Genomic DNA, 14,571 nt, shown 5'->3' with positions numbered 1-14,571 from the left:
CGGGCCTACAAGACGGCAGTTGTCCATCCCTGGTACAGCTTGTAAAGCTGAGAGCAGACACACACAGCTCTATCAGCAGGCTCCAAGTCAGCAGGAATAACGACACCTGTAGATTACAGGCCAAAATATAACACAGCCGGGAGATAAGAGCGGACCGACCAGGCACTTTCACAAATGGCTGCTGGTCACACGCCCCACCATATACGGCCTGTCTTTCCTCTTCATTACAGCTCAGCCTATAGGGAGAGAAAATAACTCTCCCCTACAGTCACGACTCCTTTCAGACAGCTATAGAGCCAGCCAGAGAAAGACTAGAAAGATGTAAAGACAGCATTTCTACATAGAACAGCAAGTTCTCAAGCTGTCTCTAGCAATGAGGGGAATTTGTAAAATAAGGGAACAGGAGATTGTGAGAATCTCAAGCAGCTTGCCGTGTGGGTGAGACCTGTCTGTGTAGCTAGAAACCACTTCCATTCCAAACCTTTGCTCTGCCTGTCACTTCTAGTAGTTGGTGTTGGCTTTTATGTAAGCATGAACTCTACATGGTTTCAATATTTATTTGAACTATGACCCGTATTAGCCTGGGCCCAGATCTTTTCAACTATGTTAAAGTTTCAACAACCAGAGGAGTTTGCTGTACACCAATAATGGTCAAACAGATCTGGGACCTGGCTAGACCTGTATGGGCTTAGGACTGGAACTGTAGCGATGCGAATGATCTCTTACGTCAGCAGTGGGCCACAGGTCTTTGATGACCCTCTCGATCCTGTCCACCACCTCCATCCTCATCCTCTCCTCCTCCGCCCGAGGAGACATGTGCTTGTAGAAGTCATTGATCTCCTCATGGAGCCTGCAGAACACAGAAAGAAAACAGGGTTAGGGAGGGAGACAGAGAGACTGAGCGAGAGAAAGAACAAAAGGAGAAAGTAGCTTGTTCATGGGGATAGTAGGAGTATGAAATAGATTAAAAGACACTGAAAGATTGATGGCAGAATATATCGTAAGAGAAAAATCTAAATAACAGGTCTACAATACAATTGATGGGGTCTACAATACATCATTTATTATTCCAGTCAATGCAATTTGTAAACAACTTTCACTGGTGGCCCACTGAACAGCCACCAGAGACAATTACCCCAACCTACCATGTAATGGAAATGGTGAAAACAAAGACAACTACCCTGCCCTACAATCTAATGAAATAGAGAAAACAGAAATGACACTTCCTCAAACACGCTAGGCATTTGTGGGGTTAATCGCAAAGCATCATTACTACATAAACTGGCTTCTTTACCAGAGGCGTGTTATGTGAAAGGCTAACAGCCAACACCTGTGTGCCAACAAACTGTAATCAAGTAGCATCTACTGAAGACTGGAAGAATTGTATTAACTACAGGATTATGACAGACAGGCTGACGTGTGAGAAAAGATCACAAAACCACAATAATGCAATACATCTACACCTTTGGTACAAATCATAGGGCATATTCCCACTGTTAGGGGTATGGACCAGTTCTTCACTGGTACCAAAGCAGTTGGCATAAATGTAATTTCCCTTGCCTAAGGTCAAATTAAATAGTTTGGGAGGACAATGCTAATAAATACAAGTGTTGCTGTCCTTGAGTTAAAAATGGGTGCTTAACCAACAAATCGACTTTACTAAACGATCAACAATGCCGCAGGGTCACTTCCCTTCACCCCAATAGTCAGGTAAACTTGGTCCTTGGATGGGTGGGTATGAATGCCAGGGCAGGTTTAGGGAGACCAGGGACTGTGGCAACTGTCAGATACATTAAACAATGGCACAGAGACAAGACCGTGACTGGGCCAGTAATTGACTGACTGGGGTTATTTCTGCCTGCAATTCACCCTTCTGTCTGTCTATTATTAAAGCTGCAGATTGACCAACACACCCACCCACAGGGCCTAGACCAGAGGCTATAACAATAACACTAAAGACTGGGTCACACACACGTGATACCGATTGCCGCCCACACGCACACACACACACACACACACAAAGTGCGGCCTAAACCAGCTGCCACCTCAAACTTTGACCCAACCAACACAAGTCCTTGTTGTTCCAAACTCTACTGGTGATCTCTTGTATGTTCTGGCCAGTGCTTAGTGTGGGGACAGGAAGCAGAGCAGGAACAGAATGGAGAGGAATCAAGCCAGTCAAAGGGGATTGGAGCAGACAACACGTGGACACGAGGTCTAACACTCAGTGACCAACCAACACAGTAAGGCCGTAGGGAAACTCAGTCATCGGAGGATAAAATACTTACTCCCTTTACTACTAGCTTGAGTTGAATAGCAAGCTGCACATCCAGCATTATGATTGTGAGTAGAGCAGAGGCAGCAGTCCTGTTGTGTGAGCAGCTGTAATGTGAGTGAACACCACATACTGGAGGGGGTGTACTAGAGGCCAGGACACACGAGGGCTGGGGCTGTCGGGGACTGGCAGTGGAGCAGGTCGCTCTGCCCTGGCTGCCCCTTTACTGGGTCTGTTCACACACAATCCCAGTCACCCACAGGGCCATGTAAACACAGCACAGCACCCAGCCAATAACAGGCCTGCAGCACAGCTTCCTTTGGCAGGAAAATCAAAAGGAGAGTGGGAGAGAAATGGTAGCAACTTCTGAGCTTGTTTAGCCAAGCGTGCGTGCCTGAGAGGGCTCAGCTGTGAGAAACACTAGTAGCTACTGTAGACGATGCAGCCTGCTCGTCATTTGCATTTCAGGGTTTAGTTAACAGGCTTCTCTGGCGCTTACAGTAGTTTGTGTTTCACCTAATCCTCATCGACACCCAGACAGACATTCCTGGTGTAGCAGCCAGGAGTCCAACTGAAGGGCCCTGACCCGGTTAAACCCCAGCCGACAGCCGCCCCAATCACCAGCCTGTCTGTTGCCCCAATCAACACAGCAGTCCAGCCAGCCAGACAGTCATGCCAGTTCAATGCCATCAGTCCCTGGGTAGAAGTACTCCTCCCTGATGTGATGATACCAGGTCTTTCCAGCTACATCACTGCAGGTGTTCATCCTCAAACAATGATCCCTTTATATTCACACAGAGGAGTGTATCACACAGCTTGTAATATAAACAATAGGCTGCTAAACTAATCTAACTTCTACACCTTTCCTCACCCAAAGCACCAGCCTCTCCCATTTTACGTAGGCCAAGCTAACTCCTCGGGGCAGGTCTGGCAATTGTGTGTGAAGACACCCACCATGAGGTTCCCTGTCCTGCGGTACCATGAGCTGTTTTTCTGGACGGAGCACTATGCAGGGGATTCCTTCCTTCTCGTTCTATTTGTCTCTTCATTTCTGGTGTTGGTCAGACTGACAATGGAACAGGAGTTGAAGTACCTTCAACATGTGACACACACCCGCCCACAGATACGCTCTGCAGAGGCAACCTGGCTGACAGCATTCATCAAGCCCAGTCAGTCACTGCAACAAAGACTGCACCGTGAACACACCTAGAGTCAACATAGGAAGGTATGACTACAGTGGGAACTAGTAATGGGGGGAAAAAATCTATACAAAAACGTCTAAATTAATGACAGATTAAATTTGGATTATTTTAAAGAAGTGTATACTGGCTACAGCGTCTCAACATGGCCAAACAGTACTATTGCCGTTTGTTTTTCGAGCAAAGGTGTTAAGAAAATATGTGAGCACATTTGTTCGGTTTGCCGCCAGCTGAACTGAAGCATGCTGACGCCTTAAGTCACTCCATCTAGAGCCACCTGTAACAAAAGAGGACAGGGGAGGGGGCCGTCCTCAGACATACGCACGGGAGGGGGCCGTCCTCAGACATACGCGCAGAAGGGAAGCGGTCTGGCACTGGGCCAGGAGATACAGCCATCAGCAAGCCATTCATATAGAGTTCCCATATAGCCATTAACTTGGACACATTCAATTCAACTGACTGACACACACGTCACATATTGATTTGACGCGCATGGCACACTCCCTTCCATACATACACTCCCACAGAAAGACCATGGTCAAACTTTTGTCACACGTACCACACAATGACTGATACACTTATCAGGGGAGATCAAACAAATCTAACACCAATTTGGAGGCGATGGCAATAGAAATGTAGTGTGTGTGCCTGCCAGTCTCCTAGCAAATGTAGTTGTCTCACACTGCCAGCCTCCTACACTGTGCTTATAACAAACAAAAAACTGTGCCAGAGTCAGTTTCATTTCAGAGGGTCAGCCCAAGTATAGGCTCTCTGTTCCAGCTCAGACCAGTGGAGCTGCTAAGTTTCATTTCACAGCAGCAGTGTCTGGCTGGCTGTCCGTGTGAGAGGAGAAAGGGTTTCGTTTCAGGGTTAAGCCACATCGTCTCGTCATCCTGGGAACCGGCTTAGACCAGGGGGAGCAGCCCAGTGCTTTTGGAGCATGTGAAAGAAACAATATCGCTCCTTCCTGAATCACATTACAGATCGCACAGCCTCAGCCAAAGGAACAGAACACAGACCCTTGGCACTTGGTAAAAGATAACACGCCTGCCTTAATCATATGGAAATTGTGTAATCGCCTCAGAGCGAGCAGGGCTTCCAGAGAGCTGAGCCTGGAGAGAGCAATTAGGCTTCACACACAGCGAGAGAGAGGCTCCTGTGGAAGGCAGAGCAGGACTAGGCAAACCCATTTGGGAGCCCTGGGTTTAGAGGAATGGTTTTGCAACTGAAACAGGCAACATCTTTTCCAAGATATAGATACTGTAGTGTACTACTCAGCAGCAAGTGCCAGTAGATTTCTGGGGCAGCAGAGTAGGTGTGGTGGAGGAAATGTGTCTTCATATGAAGGAGCAGGGGGGAGAAGCATAACTTCAGGGTCTCATCTGCAAGTTCACTGTTGAAGTGGCAAACTGGTACTGCTTATTGACCAGCTACTCAGATGGACTGACAGTATAAAGGTGTGTGGGAGTCAGAGGGCAGGGCATGTGTCTCAGTTCAGACACAGGCAGCAAAAGACACAGGAGAGACAAATCAAAACTGGCTGCCAAAGTGCCTTTGAGAAAGGAGAGGGTTCGCTGGCAGATGGCTTTTTGAATGGCCAGCCCCCTGGTTCAGGCCAGCCCCCTGGTTCAGAACGGCCTCCACCGAACAGCATTAGAGCAACCAGCTATAAATACTGCAGAAGGACCAGGGACAGAAATAACAGGGTACTGTACCATGCTCATGTTTCATAGCGCTGCCAGAAACAGTGAGAGACATGTCATCCAGCAGGCATTCTCTTGACGTGAACCTGCAAAATTTTCCTCACTCACTGCTTATTAGGCAGTCCCTCTGTTGGCAGTGCTACATGTGTAAATATGCCTCTCACACAAAAACATGAGAAGGCTAGCCTATGAGTGACAGGGCCAGCAATACGATAGTCACACACACACAGGAAAGGATGTCAACCCAAACCACACACTGAACATAAGGTACATTAAGCTTTCATCCATGCCTGACTTATCCTCCAGCAGCACTGCGGTGGCTCAGACTGGCTACCATAACCAGAGGATTTGGGTTAAAGACAAGCGAGGGCTACGAGGACCCCAGTTGTGCCTGATCATTAGTGACCTTCTTGGCCTCAGTGGAGTTATCCGGCACACACTAGCCGCGGTTGAAACCATGTGTTTAGTGCTGCAAAAAAAGCTTCCGGCTCCACAGGCTCCAAAACATCTGGCGTGCTGGAACTCCAGCCATAAACACCATCCTCTTCAATTAAAGCCCTAAGGCTCGATCCACCATAACATCTAGGCCTATATTCAGAAGTACAGAGACCTATGGACGGACATAGACATCAAAAGAACAATCTAATAAAGATCAATTGGGCTGCAAGATCTTGGGCTACCCCAAATACAATCTGATCTTTATTAATTGGGCTGCTAGATCTTGGGCTACCCCAAATACAATCTGATCTTTATTAATTGGGCTGCTAGATCTTGGGCTACCCCAAATACAATCTGATCTTTATTAATTGGGCTGCTAGATCTTGGGCTACCCCAAATACAATCTGATCTTTATTAATTGGGCTGCTAGATCTTGGGCTACCCCAAATACAATCTGATCTTTATTAATTGGACTGCTAGATCTTGGGCTACCCCAAATACAATCTGATCTTTATTAATTGGGCTGCTAGATCTTGGGCTACCCCAAATACAATCTGATCTTTATTAATTGGACTGCTAGATCTTGGGCTACCCCAAATACAATCTGATCTTTATTAATTGGGCTGCTAGATCTTGGGCTACCCCAAATACAATCTGATCTTTATTAATTGGACTGCTAGATCTTGGGCTACCCCAAATACAATCTGATCTTTATTAATTGGGCTGCTAGATCTTGGGCTACCCCAAATACAATCTGATCTTTATTAATTGGGCTGCTAGATCTTGGGCTACCCCAAATACAATCTGATCTTTATTAATTGGGCTGCTAGATCTTGGGCTACCCCAAATACAATCTGATCTTTATTAATTGGGCTGCTAGATCTTGGGCTACCCCAAATACAATCTGATCTTTATTAATTGGGCTGCTAGATCTTGGGCTACCCCAAATACAATCTGATCTTTATTAATTGGGCTGCTAGATCTTGGGCTACCCCAAATACAATCTGATCTTTATTAATTGGGCTGCTAGATCTTGGGCTACCCCAAATACAATCTGATCTTTATTAATTGGGCTGCTAGATCTTGGGCTACCCCAAATACAATCTGATCTTTATTAATTGGGCTGCTAGATCTTGGGCTACCCCAAATACAATCTGATCTTTATTAATTGGGCTGCTAGATCTTGGGCTACCCCAAATACAATCTGATCTTTATTAATTGGGCTGCTAGATCTTGGGCTACCCCAAATACAATCTGATCTTTATTAATTGGGCTGCTAGATCTTGGGCTACCCCAAATACAATCTGATCTTTATTAATTGGGCTGCTAGATCTTGGGCTACCCCAAATACAATCTGATCTTTATTAATTGGGCTGCTAGATCTTGGGCTACCCCAAATACAATCTGATCTTTATTAATTGGGCTGCTAGATCTTGGGCTACCCCAAATACAATCTGATCTTTATTAATTGGGCTGCTAGATCTTGGGCTACCCCAAATACAATCTGATCTTTATTAATTGGGCTGCTAGATCTTGGGCTACCCCAAATACAATCTGATCTTTATTAATTGGGCTGCTAGATCTTGGGCTACCCCAAATACAATCTGATCTTTATTAATTGGGCTGCTAGATCTTGGGCTACCCCAAATACAATCTGCAGACACAATGCTAACAGATTTGAGCCATTAGCACTAGGCTAAACATTAGTAACAAGAGTCTAGTCTACTCAAACTCGTGTGTTTGGTCTAAACGTACTGCATGTCATATCCTCTGAACTCCATGACAATTTCCACTCTCTCTGAGCTCACAGGCTAGACTCCAATCACTGCATGACCCTAGTTTGCCTATCAACCAAGTCATCAGGGCTCCTCCCACTGTGTGAGGCCTTTGAAAAAAAGAGCCAGGATGCAACATGTGAGTGGCAACCTATCAGACAAGCATAGAGATCTGTGGTACACAGGTTGCATATTGAGTTCATCAAGACTGGAGAAGAGAGCACAAGGTGTGCTTTATCATCATTAGTCACATGGCATGAAGTGACACCTGTACCTAGGTAGGTTTCTTATAAATCTGCCTGGTTGAAAAGCATTTATACAGGCTTATGAAAATGCAATTGCCAGAAATGTTTAAATACATATACTTAATTAAATACAGTGAAAAAAGATTTCAAACATCCAATACTTTAACAATTACCATAATTTGTACCACAGAAACAAACACCAAAAAAACACAGCAGTCTCCAATTGAAACTTATTGTCAAACAGTATGACAGTCAAAAGAAATAAGACTGTTTTTCAGTATTGATTTTGTCTGGGCAGTACCAAAACAAGAAACAATCTACCTAACTAGCTACCCCCTATGCTGTTCAGACTAGAGGTCGACCGATTAAATCGGAATGGCCGATTATTTAGGGCCGATTTCAAGTTTTCATAACAATCGGAAATCGGTATTTTTGGACACCGAATTGGCTGTTTTTTTTACACCTTTATTTGACCTTTTTTTTTTTTACTAGGCAGTCAGTTAAGAACACATTCTTATTTTCAATGACGGCCTAGGAACGGTGGGTTAACTGCCTGTTCAGGGGCAGAACGACAGATTTGTACCTTGTCAGCTCGGGGATTCAATCTTGCAACCATTCAGTTACTAGTCCAAAGCTCTAACCATCTGATTACATTGCACTCCACAAGGAGACTGCCTGTTATGTGAATGCAGTAAGAAGCCAAGGTAAGTTGCTAGCTAGCATTAAACTTATCTTAGAAAAAACAATCAATCATAATTACTAGTTAACTATACATGGTTGATGAAATTACTAGTTTATGTAGCGTGTCCTGCGTTACATATAATCGATGCGGTGCGTATCGTTGCTCCAATGTGTACCTAACCATGAACATCACTGCCTTTCTTAAAATCAATACACAGAAGTATATATTTTTAAACCTGCATATTTAGCTAAAAGAAATCCAGGTTCGCAGGCAATATTAACCAGGTGAAATTGTGTCACTTCTCTTGCGTTCATTGCACGCAGTCAGGGTATATGCAACAGTTTGGGATGCCTAATTTGCCGGAATTTTACGTAATTATGACATAACATTGAAAGTTGTGCAATGTAACAGGAATATTTAGACTAATGAATGCCACCCGTTAGATAAAATACGGAACGGTTCCGTATTTCACTTAAAGAATAAACGTCTTGTTTTCGAGATGATAGTTTCCAGATTCGACCATATTAATGACCCAAGGCTTGTATTTATGTGTGTTATTATGTTATAACTAAGTCTATGATGTGATAGAGCAGTCTGGTGGTAAGCACCAGCAGGCTCGTAAGCATTCATTCAAACAGCACTTTTGTGCGTTTTGCCAGCAGCTCTTCGTTGTGCGTCAAGCATTGCGCTGTTTATGACTTCAAGCCTATCAACTCCCGAGAGTAGGCTCGTGTAACCGATGTGAAATGGCTAGCTAGTTAGCGGGGTGTGCGCTAATAGCGTTTCAAACATCACTTGCTCTGAGACTTGGAGTAGTTGTTCCCCTTGCTCTGCATGGGTAACGCTGCTTCGAGGGCGGCTGCTGTCGATGTGTTCCTGGTTCGAGCCCAGGTAGGAGCGAGGAGAGGGATGGAAGCTATACTGTTACACTGGCAATACTAAAGTGCCTATAAAAACATCCAATAGTCAAAGGTATATGAAATACAAATGGTAAAGAGGGAAATAGTATTGTTGTAATTGTCATTATTAGAAGAAAAATATATATTTTTAAAAAGAATCGGTATCGGCGTTGAAAAATCATAATCGGTCGACCTCTAGTTCAGACTACATTAACTCTACTGGCTTTCAAATTGGCCAGAAGGGGAGAAAATATCAAAACATTCTTCTTTAAGCACATGGGATGGCTGAGATATGGAGGGTTTCCCCATACGTGCTGGTAGAGGGAAGGGTATATTACCCACAGTCCAAAGGACCAGCAGCATGTATAGCTCTCTGCAAGTCCTCGCCTCACCACCTGGCTGTATGCCAGAAGGGGGACATGACAACAGCCTTTTCTCAATTAGGTTTGTAAGACATGTCAAAGATAAAATTATAAGTAGCGTGTCATTTTAAACTGTTTGCATGCTTTTCCCTTTCAAGAAAACAATAGCTGATTCAAAGAGGGTGTGGCAGACTTCAAAACTCTTCCGTGAAGGACTCAGGTAGGATACACTTGTTTCCTTGGCAAAAGGAGCCTATTGAGGAGGAGCAAACTCCATTGATATCTCTGACAGCCAGTACAGTACAGACCGCGCTATAGCTCTATGAGTGGCGCTGTGTTGGGGTAACAAGAGGTGATATCTGGAAGCTGGAACTGTGGGACTTGGATCATAAATCTCAGAGATGGTTCTAAAAACAATAATGTGCTTTTCTGATAGTCACCGAGCGATTAGCAGCACATTTAGATGGCCCATGGGGTCAACATTGTACAAAACTAATCTTGCACTGTGTGACCGCTGACCTCAACACATAGGACCAAGGACAGGGTTGTGTTCAATAGCACACCTGTAGGGCATACTGTAGCAAAGGGTAATGAAACATTTCTTATTGGACAAGTTCAGATAGTCCTTCCCTGTTTCACTTCATTTTGGTAAGTTTTCTCCATTTTGTGCCTAGTGAACACAACCTTGGTCTTTCCACAGCTAGTTGTGTGTGACAGCACAGTGCAGCCATACTATTTTAGGCAGTCCACTCCACTCACACACCAAGACAATTCCTGGGTCTTTCGCAACAGCTTTTGTTTCAGTGAATCAGAGCTGGCTGAACGCCATTGCTGCTCCAAAGCTCATTGGATGGAGGGCACTGGGACTTCAGAGAAAGAGCTCAGGTTTCTCTCCAGGAGGGGCGGGTTTGTTTTGGGAGAGTGAAGCCAGGACATGCTCAGCATGTGCTGCATGTAAACACAGCACCCCTTATACATGAAGGCTGGACCTGCTGGGCTCAACCAAGCAGTACAACAACTCTGCATGAATACACACACCTCGGCCCCTATCTGCCCTATCACCACCCCAGCAACCAACAGTGCCTTACTCGTCCAAGGAAAATCGGTCATCTTCTCCCATCCTTTCGTTTCCCCTCCCCATCAAATTGTGTATGCAGCAGTGGTCACAATCTAACGAATGTAAAATCAACCCCTTGACTAATGCGAGCCTGAATAGGCGATCCCCCAGGTATCACAACCAAAAGGAAAATGCACCTGGATGTGAATTTTGTACATAATGTTTCTGCCACCGCATCTTAAAGCAAAACATAGCTTCTGGATATCAGGACAGCGATCACTCACCTCGGATTAGACAAAGATTCTCTCTTCAACTAGCAGGACGCACAGGACATACTTCCAACACCTGACAAGGCCAACATCCCAGTTATTGGCAAGAGGAAGAGACGCAGGTACAGAGGACACAGAGCGGGGTGCCTTGTAAGGACCCACAGAAGGCGAGTGGAAAAGCTGCAGTTATCGTCATTATTACTCGCCAACGTGTAATCATTGGACAATAAATTAGACGAGGTACGATCACGAATATCCTACCAACAGGACATCAAAAACTGTAACATGTTATGTTCCACAGAATCGTGGCAGAATGATGTCTGGATATTCAGCTCATGGGATATACGCTGTACCGGCTAGATAGAACAGCACACTCCGGTAAGAAGGGGGGCGGTCTGTGCATATTTGTAAACAGCTGGTTTTCATCTATACATTTCGTGCCTGTTTATTTACCACCACAGACGGATGCTGGCACTAAGACCGCACTCAGTCAGCTGTATAAGGAAATAAGCAAGCAGGAAACAGCTCACCCAGAGGTGGGGCTCCTAGTGACCGAGACTTTAATGCAAGGAAACTTAAATCATCTCATTTCTATCAACATGTTAAATGTGCAACCAGAGGGAAAATAATTCTAGATCTCCTGTACTCCACACACAAAGACGCAAAGCTCTCCCTCGCCCTCCATTTGGTAAATCTGGCCACAATTCTATCCTTCTGATTCCTGCTTACAAGCAAAAATTAAAGCAGGAAGCACCAGTGACTATAAAAAAGTGGACAGATGAAGCAGATGCTAAACTACAGGACTGTTTTGCTATCACAGACTGGAACATGTTCCGGGATTCTTCCGATGGCATTGAGGAGTACACCACATCAGTCACTGTCTTTATCAATAAGTGCATCAAGGACGTCGTCTCCACAGTGACTGTACGTACGTACATACCCCAACCAGAAGCCATTGATTACAGGCAACATTAGCACTGAGTTAAAGGGTAGAGCTGCCGCTTTAAAAGGTGCGGGACTGTGACCCGGAAGCTTATAAGAAATCCTGGTATGCCCTTCGACGAACCATCAAACAGGCAAAGCATCAATACAGGGCTAAGACTCAATCGTACTACACCTTCTCCTACGCTTGTCTTATGTGGCAGGGCTTGCAAACTATGATGAACTACAAAGGGAAGCACAGCCGCGAGCTGCCCCGTGACACGAGCCTACCAGACGAGCTAAATCACTTCTATGCTCGCTTTGAGGCAAGCACCACTGAGGCATGCATGAGAGCATCAGCTGTTCCGGACGACTGTGTGGTCACGCTCTCCGTAGTCTACGAATGTTGACCTTTAAACAGGTCCACATTCACAAGGCTGCGGGGCCAGACGGATTACAAGGACATGTGCTCCGGGCATGTGCTGACCAACTGGCAGGTGCCTTCACTGACATTTTCAACATGTCCCTGATTGAGTCTGTAATATCAACATGCTTCAAGCAGACCACCATAGTCCCTGTGCCCAAAAACACTAAGGCAACGTGCCTAAATGACTACAGACCCGTAGAACTCACATGCGTAGACATGAAGTGCTTTGAAAGGCTAGTAATGGCTCACAACAACATTGTCCCATAAACCCTAGACCCACTAACATTTGCATACCGCCCAAACAGATCCACAGATGATGTAATCTCTATTGCACTCCACACTGCCCTTTCCAAAAAGAACACCTATGTGAGAATGCTATTCATTGACTACAGCTCAGCATGCAACACCATAGTGCCCTCAAAGCTCACCACTAAGCTATGGATCCTGGGACTAAACACCTCCTACTGCAACTGAATTCTGGACTTCCTGACCGGTGGCCCCACACATTGGCTAGCCGGACTATCTGCATTGTGTCCCGCCACCCACTCTTTTATGCTACGGCTACTCTCTGTTTATCATATATGCAGTCACTTTAACCATACCTTCTTACTACTTCAATCAGCCCTACTAACCGGTGCCTGTATATAGCCTCGCCACTGTAATTTCTCTGTCTTTTTTACTGTTTTTATTTCTTTACTTACCTATTGTTCACCTCATACATTTTTTTTAACTGAAAAATTGCACCGTTGGTTAGAGCCTGTAAGTAAGTATTTCACTCTAAGGTGTTGTATTCGGCGCACGTGACAAATTTTGATTTGATCACTTTCCAATTTTGTTCTTCCCAGTCAGGGACTTGGGGAAGAAAGCTAATGAAACATTTCCAAAACCAGAGATTACAAGCCTGAAAAATACTTTCTGAAAGAGACACTATCAGTTGGCAGATGTCTAGGCTTTACATTTATATATTGTGAAATATCTGTTCATAATGCAGCTCAGTAACTAAGCATTGTGAGCAGAATAAGAACCAGGAGTTTGAGAGACCGAACCTGGTTGTGACTGTGATCCAGGCTGTACAGTAAAGGTTGGGGTATTAGAGTAATCACTAAGGAATGTCCTTATGCAAACAGTGTGCTTCATATTACTATAAATGAGGATCAGCCTGGCTAAGACTTTGCTCTGGGCTCTTGCATGTTGCTAGCCTACGCTTGTCAGGCACGTAGAAGAGAAAACAAAAACGCCTCTACACCTCAGCCTTTAAAACACCCCACCCACCTCAGGACATTTCTCTAGTTTAAACTAGTAAGAACTGCATTTCTGAAATAGCTCTGTCACACTAAGATTATATAAACAAATTGGTCAATATGTTTTTCAAGACAGACCTGGTCCGTTATACTTAGACTAATAAACAGAGGAGACTCGGGCAAAACAACAATGATAAGATAATGCACCTGGATGGTTGTAAAGCACATTTCATTTCAGCGTCACGTGTCTGGGGAAATACCCTCTGTCATTATAGAGAAAATGGTTACAGTAACCTAACCTCTATATCTGCTTACTACCAACCGGTCATATTGATCATAATCAGTAAGCTAGTATAGCCAACCTATGTTAAAGACAGATTGGGCTCCCGAATGGCACAGCGGTTTAAGGCACCGCATCTCAGTGCTAGAGGCATCACTAGAGACCCCGGTTTGATTCTAGGCTGAATCACAACCGACCGTGATTCGGAGTCGCGTAGGTTGGCGCACAATTGGCCCAGCGTCATCCGGGTTAGGGTTTGACCGGGGCAAGCCTTCATTGTAAATAAGAATCTGTTCTTAACTGACTCGACTAGTTAAATCAATCAAATGTATTTATAAAGCCCTTCTTACATCAGTTGATGTCACAAAATGCTGTACAGAAACCCAGCCTAAAACCCCAAACAGGAAGCAATGCAGGTTAGGAGAAACTCCCGAGGAAGGCCGGAACCTAGGAAGAACCCTAGAGAGGAAGCAGGCTATGACGGGTGTACAGTCCTCTTCTGGCTGTCCCGGGTGGAGATTATAACAGAACATGACCAAGATGTTTAAATGTTCATAGATGATCAGCAGGGTCAAATAATAGTAGTCACAGTGGTTGTAGAGGGTGCAACAGGTCAGCACACTTAAATAAGGGTTTCATAAAAATACTAGAGTTCAGACTCTACTAACAGGACCTTTATGGCTGGGAGGGTATACTTGCCCTGTAGCTACACGGTTACTACCACAAGCCCCACTAACTGTTCATCCCTGATTACTATGTTTGTGTCAGAAGTGGGACAATCTGTCAACTCTCAGGCCT

The 14,571-nt window shown here is 44.8% G+C and overlaps 1 protein-coding gene across 4 annotated transcripts in view; it reads right to left on the bottom strand.

The window, feature by feature from the left end:
• The window catches only part of LOC139384343 (terminal nucleotidyltransferase 4B-like), a 35,732-nt gene that overhangs the window by 16,403 nt on the left and 4,758 nt on the right, over positions 1-14,571 (bottom strand). For all 4 annotated transcript variants that reach the window (XR_011628843.1, XM_071129050.1, XM_071129051.1 and 1 more), the window contains exon 2: positions 727-850. Coding sequence is in view for 3 of the 4 variants with exons in the window: in XM_071129050.1 (XP_070985151.1) it covers positions 727-850 (124 nt within the window). In the remaining variant the exon portion in view is untranslated. The remainder of the gene's footprint in view (positions 1-726; positions 851-14,571) is intronic.

Source organism: Oncorhynchus clarkii, chromosome 26 (assembly GCF_045791955.1).
Source record: "Oncorhynchus clarkii lewisi isolate Uvic-CL-2024 chromosome 26, UVic_Ocla_1.0, whole genome shotgun sequence".
Classification (NCBI taxonomy): Eukaryota; Metazoa; Chordata; class Actinopteri; order Salmoniformes; family Salmonidae; genus Oncorhynchus; species Oncorhynchus clarkii.
Note: the sequence above shows the minus strand (reverse complement) of the source record. Positions and strands in the feature narration are given on the sequence as shown.